Below are 14,071 nucleotides of genomic sequence, written 5' to 3' on the forward strand. Positions count from 1 at the left end.
CAAAAGACTGCAAGTCTCATGGTGATTGACCATTTATAAACAAACTCATTTAGCATCTCCAGGCCCACACACACACACACAAGCTGCTGCTGTGTGTCTTTGGAACATGTACATTTTAACAAGTCTAATACATCTATTTAATATACATCATAACAATAAATCCATTATTATTTTAAGTAGGTCTAAAGAAACATTATGATATCAAGAAAATGTATTTCAGATTAACAGAATATGAGTTGGCCTACTGTACAGTGGGGCAAAAAAGTATTTAGTCAGCCACCAATTGTGCAAGTTCTCCCACTTAAAAAGATGAGAGAGGCCTGTAATTTTCATCATAGGTACATGTCAACTATGACAGACAAAATGAGAAAGAAAATCCAGAAAATCACATTGTAGGATTTTTAATGAATTTATTTGCAAATTATGGTGGAAAATAAGTATTTGGTCACCTACAAACAAGCAAGATTTCTGGCTCTCACAGACCTGTAACTTCTTCTTTATGAGTTTCCTCTGTCCTCCACTCGTTACCTGTATTAATGGCACCTGTTTGAACTTGTTATCAGTATAAAAGACACCTGTCCACAACCTCAAACAGTCACACTCCAAACTCCACTATGGCCAAGACCAAAGAGCTGTCAAAGGACACCAGAAACAAAATTGTAGACCTGCACCAGGCTGGGAAGACTGAATTTGCAATAGGTTAGCAGCTTGGTTTGAAGAAATCAACAGTGGGAGCAATTATTAGGAAATGGAAGACATACAAGACCACTGATAACCTCCCTCGATCTGGGGCTCCACGCAAGATCTCACCCCGTGGGGTCAAAATGATCACAAGAATGGTGAGCAAAAATCCCAGAAGCACACGGGGGGACCTAGTGAATGACCTGCAGAGAGCTGGGACCAAAGTAACCAAGCCTACCATCAGTAACACACTACCCCGCCAGGGACTCAAATCCTGCAGTGCCAGACGTGTCCCCCTGCATCTAGACGTTCCGCTAGCGGAACACCTGCTCCAATATCCAATGATAGGCGTGGCGCGAAATACAAAGTCCTCGAAAATCCGAAAACTTAAATTTTTCAAACATATGACTATTTTACACCATTTTAAAGACAAGACTCTCCTTTATCTAACCACACTGTCCGATTTCAAAAAGGCTTTACAGCGAAAGCAAAACATTAGATTATGTCAGCAGAGTACCCAGCCAGAAATAATCAGACACCCATTTTTCAAGCTAGCATATAATGTCACAAAAAACAAAACAGCTAAATGCAGCAAAACAGCTAAATGCAACACTAACCTTTGATGATCTTCATCAGATGACACTCCTAGGACATTATGTTATACAATACATGCATGTTTTGTTCAATCAAGTTCATATTTATATCAAAAACCAGCTTTTTACATTAGCATGTGACGTTCAGAACTAGCATTCCCACCGAACACTTCCGGTGAATTTACTAAATTACTCACGATAAACGTTCACAAAAAACATAACAATTATTTTAAGAATTACAGATACAGAACTCCTTTATGCAATCGCGGTGTCCGATTTTAAAATAGCTTTTCGGTGAAAGCACATTTTGCAATATTCTGAGTAGATAGCCCGGCCATCATGGCTAGCTATTTTGACACCCACCAAGTTTCGTACTCACCAAACTCAGATTTACTATAAGAAAAATTGGATTACCTTTGCTGTTCTTCATCAGAATGCACTCCCAGGACTTCTACTTCAATAACAAATGTTGGTTTGGTTCCAAATAATCCATAGTTATATCCAAATAGCGGCATTTTGTTGTGCGTTCAAGACACTATCCGAAGGGTAAAGAAGGGTGACGCGCCCGGCGCGTTTCGTGACAAAAAAAATCTAAATATTCCATTACCGTACTTCGAAGCATGTCAAACGTTGTTTAAAATCAACTTTTATGCGATTTTTCTCGTAAAAAAGCGATAATATTCTGACCGGGAAACCCTGTTTTTGTTCAAAGACTGAAAATAAAAACATGGAGTCTTCTCGTGCATGCGCGCCCCAGTCTCATTGTTCTCAGATCGACCACTATCCAAATGCGCTACTGTTTTTCAGCCATGGCCTGCAAAGTCATCATTCAACGTTCTGGCGCCTTCTGAGAGCCTATGGGAGCGTTAGAAAATGTCACGTTACAGCAGAGATCCCCTGTTTTGGATAGAGATGATCAAGAAGGCCAAGAAATAGTCAGAGAGGGCGCTTCCTGTTTGGAATCTTCTCAGGTTTTGGCCTGCCAAATGAGTTCTGTTATACTCACAGACACCATTCAAACAGTTTTAGAAACTTTGGAGTGTTTTCTATCCAAAGCTAATAATTATATGCATATTCTAGTTTCTGGGCAGGAGTAATAATCAGATTAAATCGGGTACGTTTTTTATCCGGCCGTGAAAATACTGCCCCCTATCCATAACAAGTTAAGCCAGTACATGTCCAGGCCCGTCTGAAGTTTGCTAGAGAGCATTTGGATGATCCAGAAGAGGATTGGGAGAATGTCATATGGTCAGATGAAACCAAAATATAACTTTTTGGTAAAAACTCAACTCGTCGTGTTTGGAGAATAAAGAATGCTGAGTTGCATCCAAAGAACACCATATTTACTGTGAAGCATGGGGGTGGAAACATCATGCTTTGGGGCTGTTTTTCTGCAAAGGGACCAGGACGACTGATCCGTGTAAAGGAAAGAATGAATGGGGCCATGTATCGTGAGATTTTGAGTGAAAACCTCCTTCTATCAGCAAGGGCATTAAAGATGAAACGTGGCTGGGTCTTTCAGCATGACAATGATCCCAAACACACCACCCGGGCAACGAAGGAGTGGCTTCGTAAGAAGCATTTCAAGGTCCTGGAGTGGCCTAGCCAGTCTCCAGATCTCAATCCCATAGAAAATCTTTGGAGGGAGTTGAAAGTCCGTGTTGCCCAGCGACAGCCCCAAAACATCACTGCTCTAGTGGAGATCTGCATGGAGGTATGGGCCAAAATACCAGCAACAGTGTGTGAAAACCTTGTGAAGACTTACAGAAAACGTTTGACCTGTGTCATTGCCAACAAAGGGTATATAACAAAGTATTGAGATAAACTTTTGTTATTGACGAAATACTTATTTTCCACCATAATTTGCAAATAAATTCATAAAAAATCCTACAATGTGATTTTCTGGATTTTTTTTCTCATTTTGTCTGTCATAGTTGACGTGTACCTATGATGAAAATTACAGGCCTCTCTCATCTTTTTAAGTGGGAGAACTTGCACAATTGGTGGCTGACTAAATACTTTTTTGCCCCACTGTATGTAATCTGGCTATGCTCCATGATATAGGCTGTAGGCTTGTTCATTTAGCTGACTAGATACTGTATGTAATCTGGCTATGCTCCATGATATAGGCTGTAGGTTTGTTCATTTAGCTGACTAGATACTGTATGTAATCTGGCTATGCTCCATGATATAGGCTGTAGGCTTGTTCATTTAGCTGACAAGATATGCTTATAAGTCCTGTGTCATTATTTTATATTAAATGATTTTATAGTAATGAGAATATAATTGAACCTAGCTGAATAAAATAGAAAGGATATTTTTCCCATTCCGGAGCGAGTGCGCATGTGAAGGTTGAATGGTGAGCATCAAAGTGATGATTTGAAACAGGTCCTACAGGCTACGCTAGATTTAGAGTTATTTGGCAACTTTAGTTGTTAATGATACAAACCTTAGAATGACTTAGAAAATCAAAACATACTGTATATGGACTGCATGATGCGACTAAAGGCTATTGATGATTTCAGAAAATCGCAAAAAAGCTTGCTCTGTGTTCCTTGCCTCAGGCTGCACAGACTGTTCTCTAATCAAGTGACCATATTATCACCCATCAGACTATTCTCAATGTAATATTGTCTTTACTAATATGTTAAATTAGTTTGGATTTAGAATGGCCCAATATCAAATGGGCAGGAACAGGGGTAGGAGAGAAAAAGACAAGTCATCTGCCTGTTAGTTCAGGTAGGCTACTCCAGTCCGGTTATTTAACTCAGTGCATCAACCACAGTTTGAGGAGCATGCAGCCAGCCTCTCACTGCATGACAGGTGATAATCCGCCCTGTATGCAGTGGTGAAAAAAGTACCCAATTGTCATACTTGAGTAAAAGTAAAGATACCTTAATAGAAAATTACTAAAGTGAAAGTCACCCATTAAAATAGTCTAAGGGTATTTGGTTTTAAATATACTTACGTATCAAAAGTAAATGTATAAATCATTTCCAATTCCTTATATTAAGCAAACCAGATGGCTCCATTTTATTGTTTTTTATTTATTCACGGATAGCCAGGGGCACGCTCCAACTCAGACATCATTTACAAATGATGCATGTGTTTAGTGAATCTGCCAGATCAGAGGTGGTACAGATGACCAGGGATGTTCTCTTGATAAGTGTGTGAATTAGACCATTTTCCTGTCCTGCTAAGCATTCAAAATGTAACGAGTACTTTTAGGTGTCAGGGAAAATGTATGGAGTAAAAAGTACATAATTTTCTCCAGGAATGTAGTGAAGTAAAAGTTGTCAAAAATATTAATAGGAAAGTAAAGTACAGATACCCCAAAAAAATGACTTAAGTAGTACTTTCAAGTATTTTTACTTAAATACTTTACACCACTGCCTGTATGCCATGGGCTCCCTGTTCCTGCAGCTACCAAGTGCTTATTTGGGAAACCAAGTGAAATCTGTTAGGGAACATTGAAAGTAACATGTTTTCACAACGAAACATATTTCATTAAACTGTTGACAGCTCCTGTCTCTGTGTGCTTGAGAAAGTAATGAAGGAGAAAGGGGAGGAGATGGAAACGCACGGCGGTGAGATATTCTGCAGCTGAAGGTAGCCCTATGTGTCACCCTATTAATTAGGACATTATTACAAATGTCATATTACTAGGATATTCAAAATCAAATACTAATTCACTATTGTAGGCTAACTCTGTAAGCCGACCTGCACAATTAATGAACCAACAGCATGGCCTAGGCCTATACGTTCTCTCCCAGACTCATTGATAGAAACTTTGGAGTATAGTAGAAGGTAACCTTTCCATCCAGTATGCATAATAATACAGTCCACACTCAAAGGCAATTATTAGAGTTTAAGACATCTTAAATCATTTTTTTTATGTTTTTGTGTGGGGTGTAATATGCGGTAGGCTATGTATTGTATAATGAACTCCACAATCATTATCTTAATTACGTTTTTTTTCCAGACTTGGGCTCATATATACCTTTGCATATGTATAATCTCTAATGTGTGTATTGTGTTTTGAATGAATCATCACCTTACAAAGCGCTGGCCATTTCATTGTGTTAGGCTTTGAAACAACATCCACAATGACCATGTTTTCCACTCAGTTTCAACCTGTTGTTGAACTCAGTGAGGTGAGTTTTGAAACCACAATACTGTTTTGATGATAAGTGTTTGATGTGATTTTTTTATTGCATTGATGTCAGAGTGGTTAGAAGGACAATAGAGCCCTGAGTACCAGGCCATTAGGACCTGATGGAGGGACAATAGAGCCCTGAGTACCAGGCCATTAGCACCTGATGGAGGGACAATAGAGCCCTGAGTACCAGGCCATTAGGACCTGATGGAGGGACAATAGAGCCCTGAGTACCAGGCCATTAGCACCTGATGGAGGGACAATAGAGCCCTGAGTACCAGGCCATTAGGACCTGATGGAGGGAAAATAGAGCCCTGAGTACCAGGCCATTAGGGCCTGATGGAGAGACAATAGAGCCCTGAGTACCAGGTCATTAGGACCTGATGGATGGACAATAGAGCCCTGAGTACCAGGCCATTAGGACCTGATGGAGGGACAATAGAGCCCTGAGTACCAGGCCATTAGGACCTGATGGAGGGACAATAGAGCCCTGAGTACCAGGCCATTAGGACCTGATGGAGAGACAGAGCCCTGAGTACCAGACCATTAGGACCTGATGGAGGGACAATAGAGCCCTGAGTACCAGGCCATTAGGACCTGATGGAGGGACAATAGAGCCCTGAGTACCAGGCCATTAGCGAGTTGGATACTACCAACACATGTCCTGATGTCCACATGTCTCCATCAGGGCCAAAAAGTCTAGGGACTGAAGGGCAGCATAGGCTGAGATGAACTCTGTTCTTGACCGCAGATCAGCAGTTCCAAATGCTGCCAGAGACTAGGAATTCCACATGGGTTGTGCGAGCAGGGTACAGTAAATAAATGTACTAAAACGGAATCAAATTGACATTTCAATGTTCAAATGGTACCACAAAGATGGTTGGAGTTCCACACAGAGAATCTTGACTTGAATGGGAGTATCTGTTGTTTTAAGTTATACTGTCAATCTTCCATAGGAAACCTATTGAAATCATAGAAATATAGACAATAGAATAGACATGACCATTTCAGTTAACATTCGATGGTAGGTGGATCAGCAGTCATCTTTGTGGTAGTAATTAGAAGTTAAAAGTTCAATTCATATTCCAATGGTATACCAACTAAATTGCAGTGGTCTAAAGGGATAGGTCCATTCTATTAATTATATTTATATTATTGAAATGACACCCGACCTGTATTCAAGAGCATGTTGTGTCTCAACCGGCACAACACAAAAACTCAGTGTCACGTCGGTTGAAAGGAGAGGACCAATGTACAGCGTAGTGAGCGTACATATTATTTTTATTAGAAAAGATGCCGAACAAAACAATAAACACTACCCAACAAACCGTGAAGCTAAAGGCTATGTGCCATAAACAAAGTCAACTTCCCACAACACAAGGAGGGAAAAGGGCTACATAAGTATGGTTCCCAATCAGAGACAACGATAGACAGCTGTCCCTGATTGAGAACCATACCCAGCCAAAACATAGAAAATAAAGAACATAGACAAAGGAACATAGAATGCCCACCCTAGTCACACCTGGCCTACCCAAAATAGAGAATAAAAAAACCTATCTATGGCCAGGGCGTGACACTCAGATGATGGGAAATAGGGTTTAAGCTCCAACAATTTTAAACAATCGGTGTTTAACATCACTTTAAGTAATTGACGTTAAAGGTTTAAATACTACACAAAATAAATAAGAAATAATAAAATAGTTTGACAACACTGTAAGCTTTTAAATTATATCAAACTCAGCCGATTATCTTTTCCAGTGATGAAGACATAGATGTCTCATGGTATGATGGGATATGCAAAATGGATGAACTTTGAGCATCTTTATCTCCTGAATGTTTTGGCATTCAGGCCCAAAAAGTCACTTTCTGACCACTTCTTCCATGGGCAAACATGTATGGAAAGTTTTTGTTTAAATCAAAAGGGATTCTGTCAAAAAGTGATTGAATTCAAATGGATTTTCCCCTGAAGTAGTATTCCCTTTCAGATGGTGGTGCTCACTGCTCACACAAACAATGCCAATTATTCCCCCGTCCTGTTGTTTTTGGATGGCTTCAGAGCCTGTCAAGAAGCGGAGTGGCTTTGGGCCTGGAGGGGAGGAGGAAAAAACAAGATACACTCGCTGCAGTGAATGACACCAAACCACAAAACATCTGAATTGTTGTTTTGTGGCTTCCTGCAGCTATGTGGAGCAGAGCTGGATTTCATTAGGCAGTTGAACGTCCATCACTCTGCTCTCTTGTGCTTTGTTTGGAGCAGTCTCAGGGCCTGGGCACATGGAGGGGTTGGGAGTGGAGTCTCTGGGCTCGTCCAGACTCAGAGAGAAGCCTGTTTATCAACAACTCAGCTCTGTTCTCTCTTCTCCTCTCCTGCTCTCCTCTCCTCTGTTCTGCTCTGTTCTGTTCTGTGTGCAGCAGGAACTCATTGACCCACCAGCTCAGCTGTCTGCACTGCTGGCTGTTACACACATTCACAGCAGCCGCTGGCCACTCTCCCTCTATCTCTCCCTCTGTTGCTTTCTCTCTCTCTCTCTCTCTCTCTCTCTCTCTCTCTCTCTCTCTCTCTCTCTCTCTCTCTCTCTGTGTGTGTGTGTTTCTTACTCTCTCTGTTTCTCTCTGGGTCTCTCCTATTCTGGCATTCTCACTTCTCATCTCTCTCTCTCTGTGTGTGTGTGTTTCTTACTCTCTCTGTTTCTCTCTGGGTCTCTCCTATTCTGGCATTCTCACTTCTCATCTCTCTCTCTCTCTCTCTGTGTGTGTGTGTTTCTTATTCTCTCTGGGTCTCTCCTATTCTGGCATTCTCACTTCTCATCTCTCTCTCTCTCTGTGTGTGTGTGTTTCTTATTCTCTCTGGGTCTCTCCTATTCTGGCATTCTCACTTCTCATCTCTCTCTCTCTCTGTGTGTGTGTGTGTGTTTCTTACTCTCTCTGTTTCTCTCTGGGTCTCTCCTATTCTGGCATTCTCACTTCTCATCTCTCTCTCTCTCTCTCTGTGTGTGTGTGTTTCTTACTCTCTCTGTTTCTCTCTGGGTCTCTCCTATTCTGGCATTCTCACTTCTCATCTCTCTCTCTCTCTCTGTGTGTGTGTGTTTCTTACTCTCTCTGTTTCTCTCTGGGTCTCTCCTATTCTGGCATTCTCACTTCTCATCTCTCTCTCTCTCTCTGTGTGTGTGTGTTTCTTACTCTCTCTGTTTCTCTCTGGGTCTCTCCTATTCTGGCATTCTCACTTCTCATCTCTCTCTCTCTCTCTGTGTGTGTGTGTTTCTTACTCTCTCTGTTTCTCTCTGGGTCTCTCCTATTCTGGCATTCTCACTTCTCATCTCTCTCTCTCTCTCTCTGTGTGTGTGTGTTTCTTACTCTCTCTGTTTCTCTCTGGGTCTCTCCTATTCTGGCATTCTCACTTCTCATCTCTCTCTCTCTCTCTGTGTGTGTGTGTTTCTTACTCTCTCTGTTTCTCTCTGGGTCTCTCCTATTCTGGCATTCTCACTTCTCATCTCTCTCTCTCTCTCTCTGTGTGTGTGTGTTTCTTACTCTCTCTGTTTCTCTCTGGGTCTCTCCTATTCTGGCATTCTCACTTCTCATCTCTCTCTCTGGCTCTGTTTCTTACTCTCTCTGTTTCTTTCCCTATCAAATCAAATCAAATGTTATTTGTCACATGTGCCAAATACAACAAGTGTAGACCTTACCGTGAAATGCTTACTTACAAGCCCTTAACCAACAATGCAGTTCAAGAAATAAGAGTTAACAAAATATTTACTTAATAAACTAAAGTACAAAATAAAATAAAAAGTAACACAATAAAATAACAATAAAAAGGCTATATACAGGGGGTACCTGTACCGAGTCAATGTGTGGGGGTACAGGTTAGTCGAGGTCATTTGTACATGTAAATAGGGGTAAAGTTATGATGTATCATACTCTCTTTCATTATTTCTCACAGTTTATTATATATCTCCCCATTTCTTTCCCCCCCATCTTCCTCTTATATTTATAGAGAATATAAAAAGACGAAAACTGTGAGGATACAAATGTAAGAATTGTTTGCAGGATCCAGAGAGTTTGATTTGAGGCAAGAGAGACAGAGAGGGAACAGCGAGAGAGAGATGTGGTCTTGGAAACACATGGCGTTTAGTGGTCGCTCAAAGAACACATGTTCCTAACATGGGCAGGCTGAAGCAGGCTGCCTGGCCTGTCCCAGGCTCACCAGGGGACGTGTCCCAGAGTCTAGCAGTCTGAAGGGCTGGGGCCCGGCCTGGAACAAGTGTCTGTCCTCCCGTTACTAAGGGGAAATGGCTTCCACATTGGTAGTTAATGGAACTAAGACCTGCCTGGGTCAAAAGGGTTTGAAGTGCCCCAGGGTTGCTCTATCCATCCATTCACATGTTAGAGTTACTGTACAGCGCAGGAGTCAATTTAGACCTACATTTGTGTTTATGTTGGCTTGAACCGACTGTTGGTAGTACAGGTTGGGTTTTAGGAACATTTCCTGGCATCCTGTGGTGTCAGTGTTTTAGTTAGGCACCTGGGAAACATTGCAATCAGCCTCACTTCTGCTGCTGAAAGTACTATGTGCCGTGTGCTATTCTTTCAATAGAGACTAGTGGCTGTGTCTGTATCCCTCTGTTTTCCTTCTGCCTGCTCCCTCTGACCTGTGTCCCCTGTCTGTCTCCCTGCAGCACGTGGGCTGTGACCGGATCCTGAGCTCGGACGTGCGCGAGGACCGCTGCCGGATTTGCGGGGGTGACGGGAGCAGCTGTGAGGCCATCGAGGGCCTCTTCAATGACTCCCTGCCTGAAGGAGGTACGGTGTGATACACAGAGCGGGAGTCCCTTCACCACAATACTGCTAGGAAGAAATCTTAATCCTGTTCTTTGAAGCTTACTGCACTATGGTGGTCTCTACAGTAAGAGTTACACGATAAACCCCAGCATACAGTACAGTATGTGGGCAAAGTTACAGTAGTGGTAGTGCAGCGGCAGGAGGTATCAATAACTCTCTGAGTAAGGGGGTTATGGGCTGAGGAGTGGGGGGTTCAGAGAGCCCAGGGCTGGGGGGTGGTGGTGGTGGGCCCCTCTCTCAGGCAGGGCAGGCATGGACAGACAGACACTGAGGGGACTGTTCTGTTCTAAGCCTTGGTAGCAGGACACGTCTCTCTTTTTAAAAGACCCTGATTGCTGCGTTTCTCTCTCCTTGCACTCTCCACTCCTTCCAACACCACTTCTAGAACAGGCCAATAGCACATACTGTACCTCAATTAGACCGGGGAATAGAAATGAAAAACACAAATAAAACGTCAAAGAAGAAAGGGCCTGTGTTTTGGACCAAGGAGCTCCAGCAACGTTCTGAGAAGGAGATGTAGTTACGTCTGAGGCATCCACAAGAGAGATTATGCAACCTAATTGTTTTATGGAAACTCTAACAACGCGTGCATGCATTTGTGCATTTGGATTCTGACACAAGCTAAATATGTGTTGGACTACTGCCTTGCAATGTGAGTTAGGAGTCCTCAGACATTCTGAAGGTAATGTATAATTATCTGTTCACATGCGAGCTCTCTAGTTGCATGAGCTACTTAATCTAACAGTTAATTATAAAGAGTTACCGGTGAATATCTACAGTACACGTGCCTTGCCCTGCCAAACCCCTCCCTCCCTCCCTCCTGTAGGTGCAGAATTACCTTTTATTCCGGTACCTATTCCAGTCTAAACACTTTGGCTGTGATTAATGGTTCGTGATGAATTCTGTGGAAGCATGTCAGGGGAAAACTGATACAGCCCAGCCAGGCCCACAGATGACACAGAATTAACCATCAGAGTCTCTTAGAAAACCAAGCAGTTGTCGAGGGTTTGAGGCAGGCTCAGCCTATAGCTGCTCAGTTCTGATCAGGAGACTCTCCCGAGGTCTCAGTTCCATCATAGTGACGGTTGGAAGGCTTGTGGTCCTCTGTCCAATTATAGAGCCGTGGGTCATACATGATACTGCATAAACCTTATTTTACAATGACGGCCTACCCCGGCCAACCCTACCTTAACCCGGACGACGCTGAGCCAATTGTGCACCACCCTATGGGACTCCCGATCACAGACAGTTGTGATACAGCCCGGGATCGAACCAGGGTCTGTAGTGACGCCTCTTGCACTGAGATGCAGAGCCTTAGACCGCTGCGCCACTCAGGAGCTAAATATGCTCTTATAATAAAGAGACCATGAACTCTCTTTTCCGTTGGGGGGGAAGGCTGGGGGAGGGAGGGGTGAGTGGGTTTTTCCTGCACCAGTTCGGGGGGGGGGGGGGCAGGTGGGCACGTGGCAGACAGTTTTAGGTGAAGTTCAGCCAGTGTGGGTTGTGGTAGCCCTGCGACTGTGGAGCCAGACAGGTCTATTCTAGGTCCTCTCCCTCCACGACAGCAGCAGCTCGCCTCCCTCCACCCATCTACCTCCCCCCTCTGGCACCCTCAGAGTGGACACACCCTCCTGAGGTGGCCGCGGCTCAGTGGCTGGGACCACAATGGCCATCTCAGCCTGGGCCTACAGCCTGCCCAACCGCCTGACAGGTCTATTCTGGGTCTGGGCTGATTTACGAGCCACAGAGCGCTCAGTCATGTCTACAGGTTTTTTTATGTCTCTGAGGCTCAGACCAATCCTCACTCCCATGAGGTTTTAAATAGGGTTAGTTGTCAGGCACTAACCAAGCAGTAGAGCTGGTGTTCTGGGCTGGTGTTCTGGGCTGGTGTTCTGGGCAGGTGTTCTGGGCAGGTGTTCTGGGCTGGTGTTCTGGGGAGGTTGTTCTGGGATGGTGTTCTGGGCAGGTGTTCTGGGGAGGTTGTTCTGGGCTGGTGTTCTGGGGAGGTTGTTCTGGGCTGGTGTTCTGGGGAGGTTGTTCTGGGCTGGTGTTCTGGGGAGGTTGTTCTGGGCTGGTGTTCTGGGCAGGTGTTCTGGGGAGGTTGTTCTGGGCTGGTGTTCTGGGGAGGTTGTTCTGGGCTGGTGTTCTGGGGAGGTTGTTCTGGGCTGGTGTTCTGGGCAGGTGTTCTGGGCTGGTGTTCTGGGCTGGTGTTCCGGAGAGGTTGTTCTGGGCTGGTGTTCTGGGCAGGTGTTCTGGGGAGGTTGTTCTGGGCTGGTGTTCTGGGCAGGTGTTCTGGGCTGGTGTTCTGGGGAGGTTGTTCTGGGCTGGTGTTCTGGGCAGGTGTTCTGGGCTGGTGTTCTGGGGAGGTTGTTCTGGGCTGGTGTTCTGGGCAGGTTGTTCTATCTAGTGATTTACACCTAAGAGTGATGATGGTGCCATATTCTCCTGTGCCTCTGCAATCTTACTACTCCCATCTGGCGTCTGCATTCTCACCTGAGTTATCACCTCCTCCATCTCTCTGTCAGCTGCTCTCTCTCATCTATCTTTCTAGGTTTTCTCTTTCTCCTCTCTTCATCTGTCTAGTCTACCCGCTCTTCATCTCTCAAACCCCCCATATCTCTCTCTCTCTCTATCTCTCTCTCGCAGTCTGTGCAGTCTGTAACTCTGGCAGTGGTGGAGGGTTACTCAGGGGTTAAGGGCTGGGGGTTTATTGCTCTTTGGCTCTCTGTTTACCGCACAGGCCCCTGATTGTTAACAGAAAAACCTCTCCCTCTCCGGCCGCCAGGAACCGCAAGTACAGAGCTGGGTTACTGAAATTACTCACAGCACCGACTGCTACTCCAGAGAGGGGTCAAAAGCCAAGCCTCTCCTTTCCTCAGCGGTCGCACCATTGGAATGGATTATTAAATTATTTATTCTGTTTTTTTATGCAAGGCTGAAGTTATTTACAGAGCTGTGGTGACTGGCTGGACAGCACAGCCTGGCTTCAAACATGGTTACTGTACTCTAGCAGAGGAGCTGAACGTTGCCCAGGAATTTGGTTGGAATCCGAAAGGCTCTGCTTATTCCATTGAAGTCCCACAGAGTAAAACACTACTTATACATCATTCTCCCTCCAGTATGTCAGTGAATAAAACCTCCACCTCTTGCCTTTCTCTTCTTTCTTTGTGTGTGTGTGTGGGTGTGTGTGTGTGTGATCCCATCCTAGGTTATGAAGAGGTGGTCAGAATCCCCAAAGGATCAGTGTTCATTCATATCCAGGAGCTCAACGTCTCCCTCAACTTCCTAGGTGAGAGTTCATGTCTCTTCTGTGTCACGCAATGTGTTATACTGTTATGACTCATGTTGTATTCTCTAGTGTGCATTCAGACTCTCAAAACTGGAATTAAAATGTAAGTGCATCGTCACATCATCAATGCTGTTATTATAATTGACTAATACCTACCTGCACAAATTGTTCAGTCTCTTAGATTAAATACCATGACTGTTTTCTCATTAGCTGGGAATATTGTATGAAATGTATGATGCAACATACTTTTGTATATATAGTGTATGTGGACACCCCTTCAAATTAGTGGATTCGGCTATTTCAGCCACACCCGTTGCTGAGAGGTGTATAAAATCAAGCACACTGCCATGCAATCTCCATAGACAAACATTGGCAGTAGAATGGCCTCACTGAAGGGCTCAGTGGCTTTAAAAATGGCACCGTCATAGGATGCCACCTTTCCAACAATCAGTTCATCAAATGTCTGCCCTGCTAGAGCTGCCCAGGTGAGTTGTAAGTGCTGTTATTGTGAAGTAG

General features: G+C 43.9%; 1 protein-coding gene across 1 annotated transcript in view; it reads left to right on the plus strand.

Annotated features, from left to right (window-relative positions):
* The window catches only part of LOC106584371 (A disintegrin and metalloproteinase with thrombospondin motifs 10), a 65,906-nt gene that overhangs the window by 41,380 nt on the left and 10,455 nt on the right, over positions 1 to 14,071 (plus strand). The window contains exons 17-18 of the mRNA XM_014169600.3: positions 10,104 to 10,227; positions 13,475 to 13,555. Coding sequence (XP_014025075.1) covers positions 10,104 to 10,227; positions 13,475 to 13,555 — 205 coding nt within the window. The remainder of the gene's footprint in view (positions 1 to 10,103; positions 10,228 to 13,474; positions 13,556 to 14,071) is intronic.

The sequence above is a fragment of the Salmo salar genome, chromosome 23, assembly GCF_965601325.2.
Source record: "Salmo salar chromosome 23, fSalSal1, whole genome shotgun sequence".
NCBI lineage: Eukaryota > Metazoa > Chordata > Actinopteri > Salmoniformes > Salmonidae > Salmo > Salmo salar.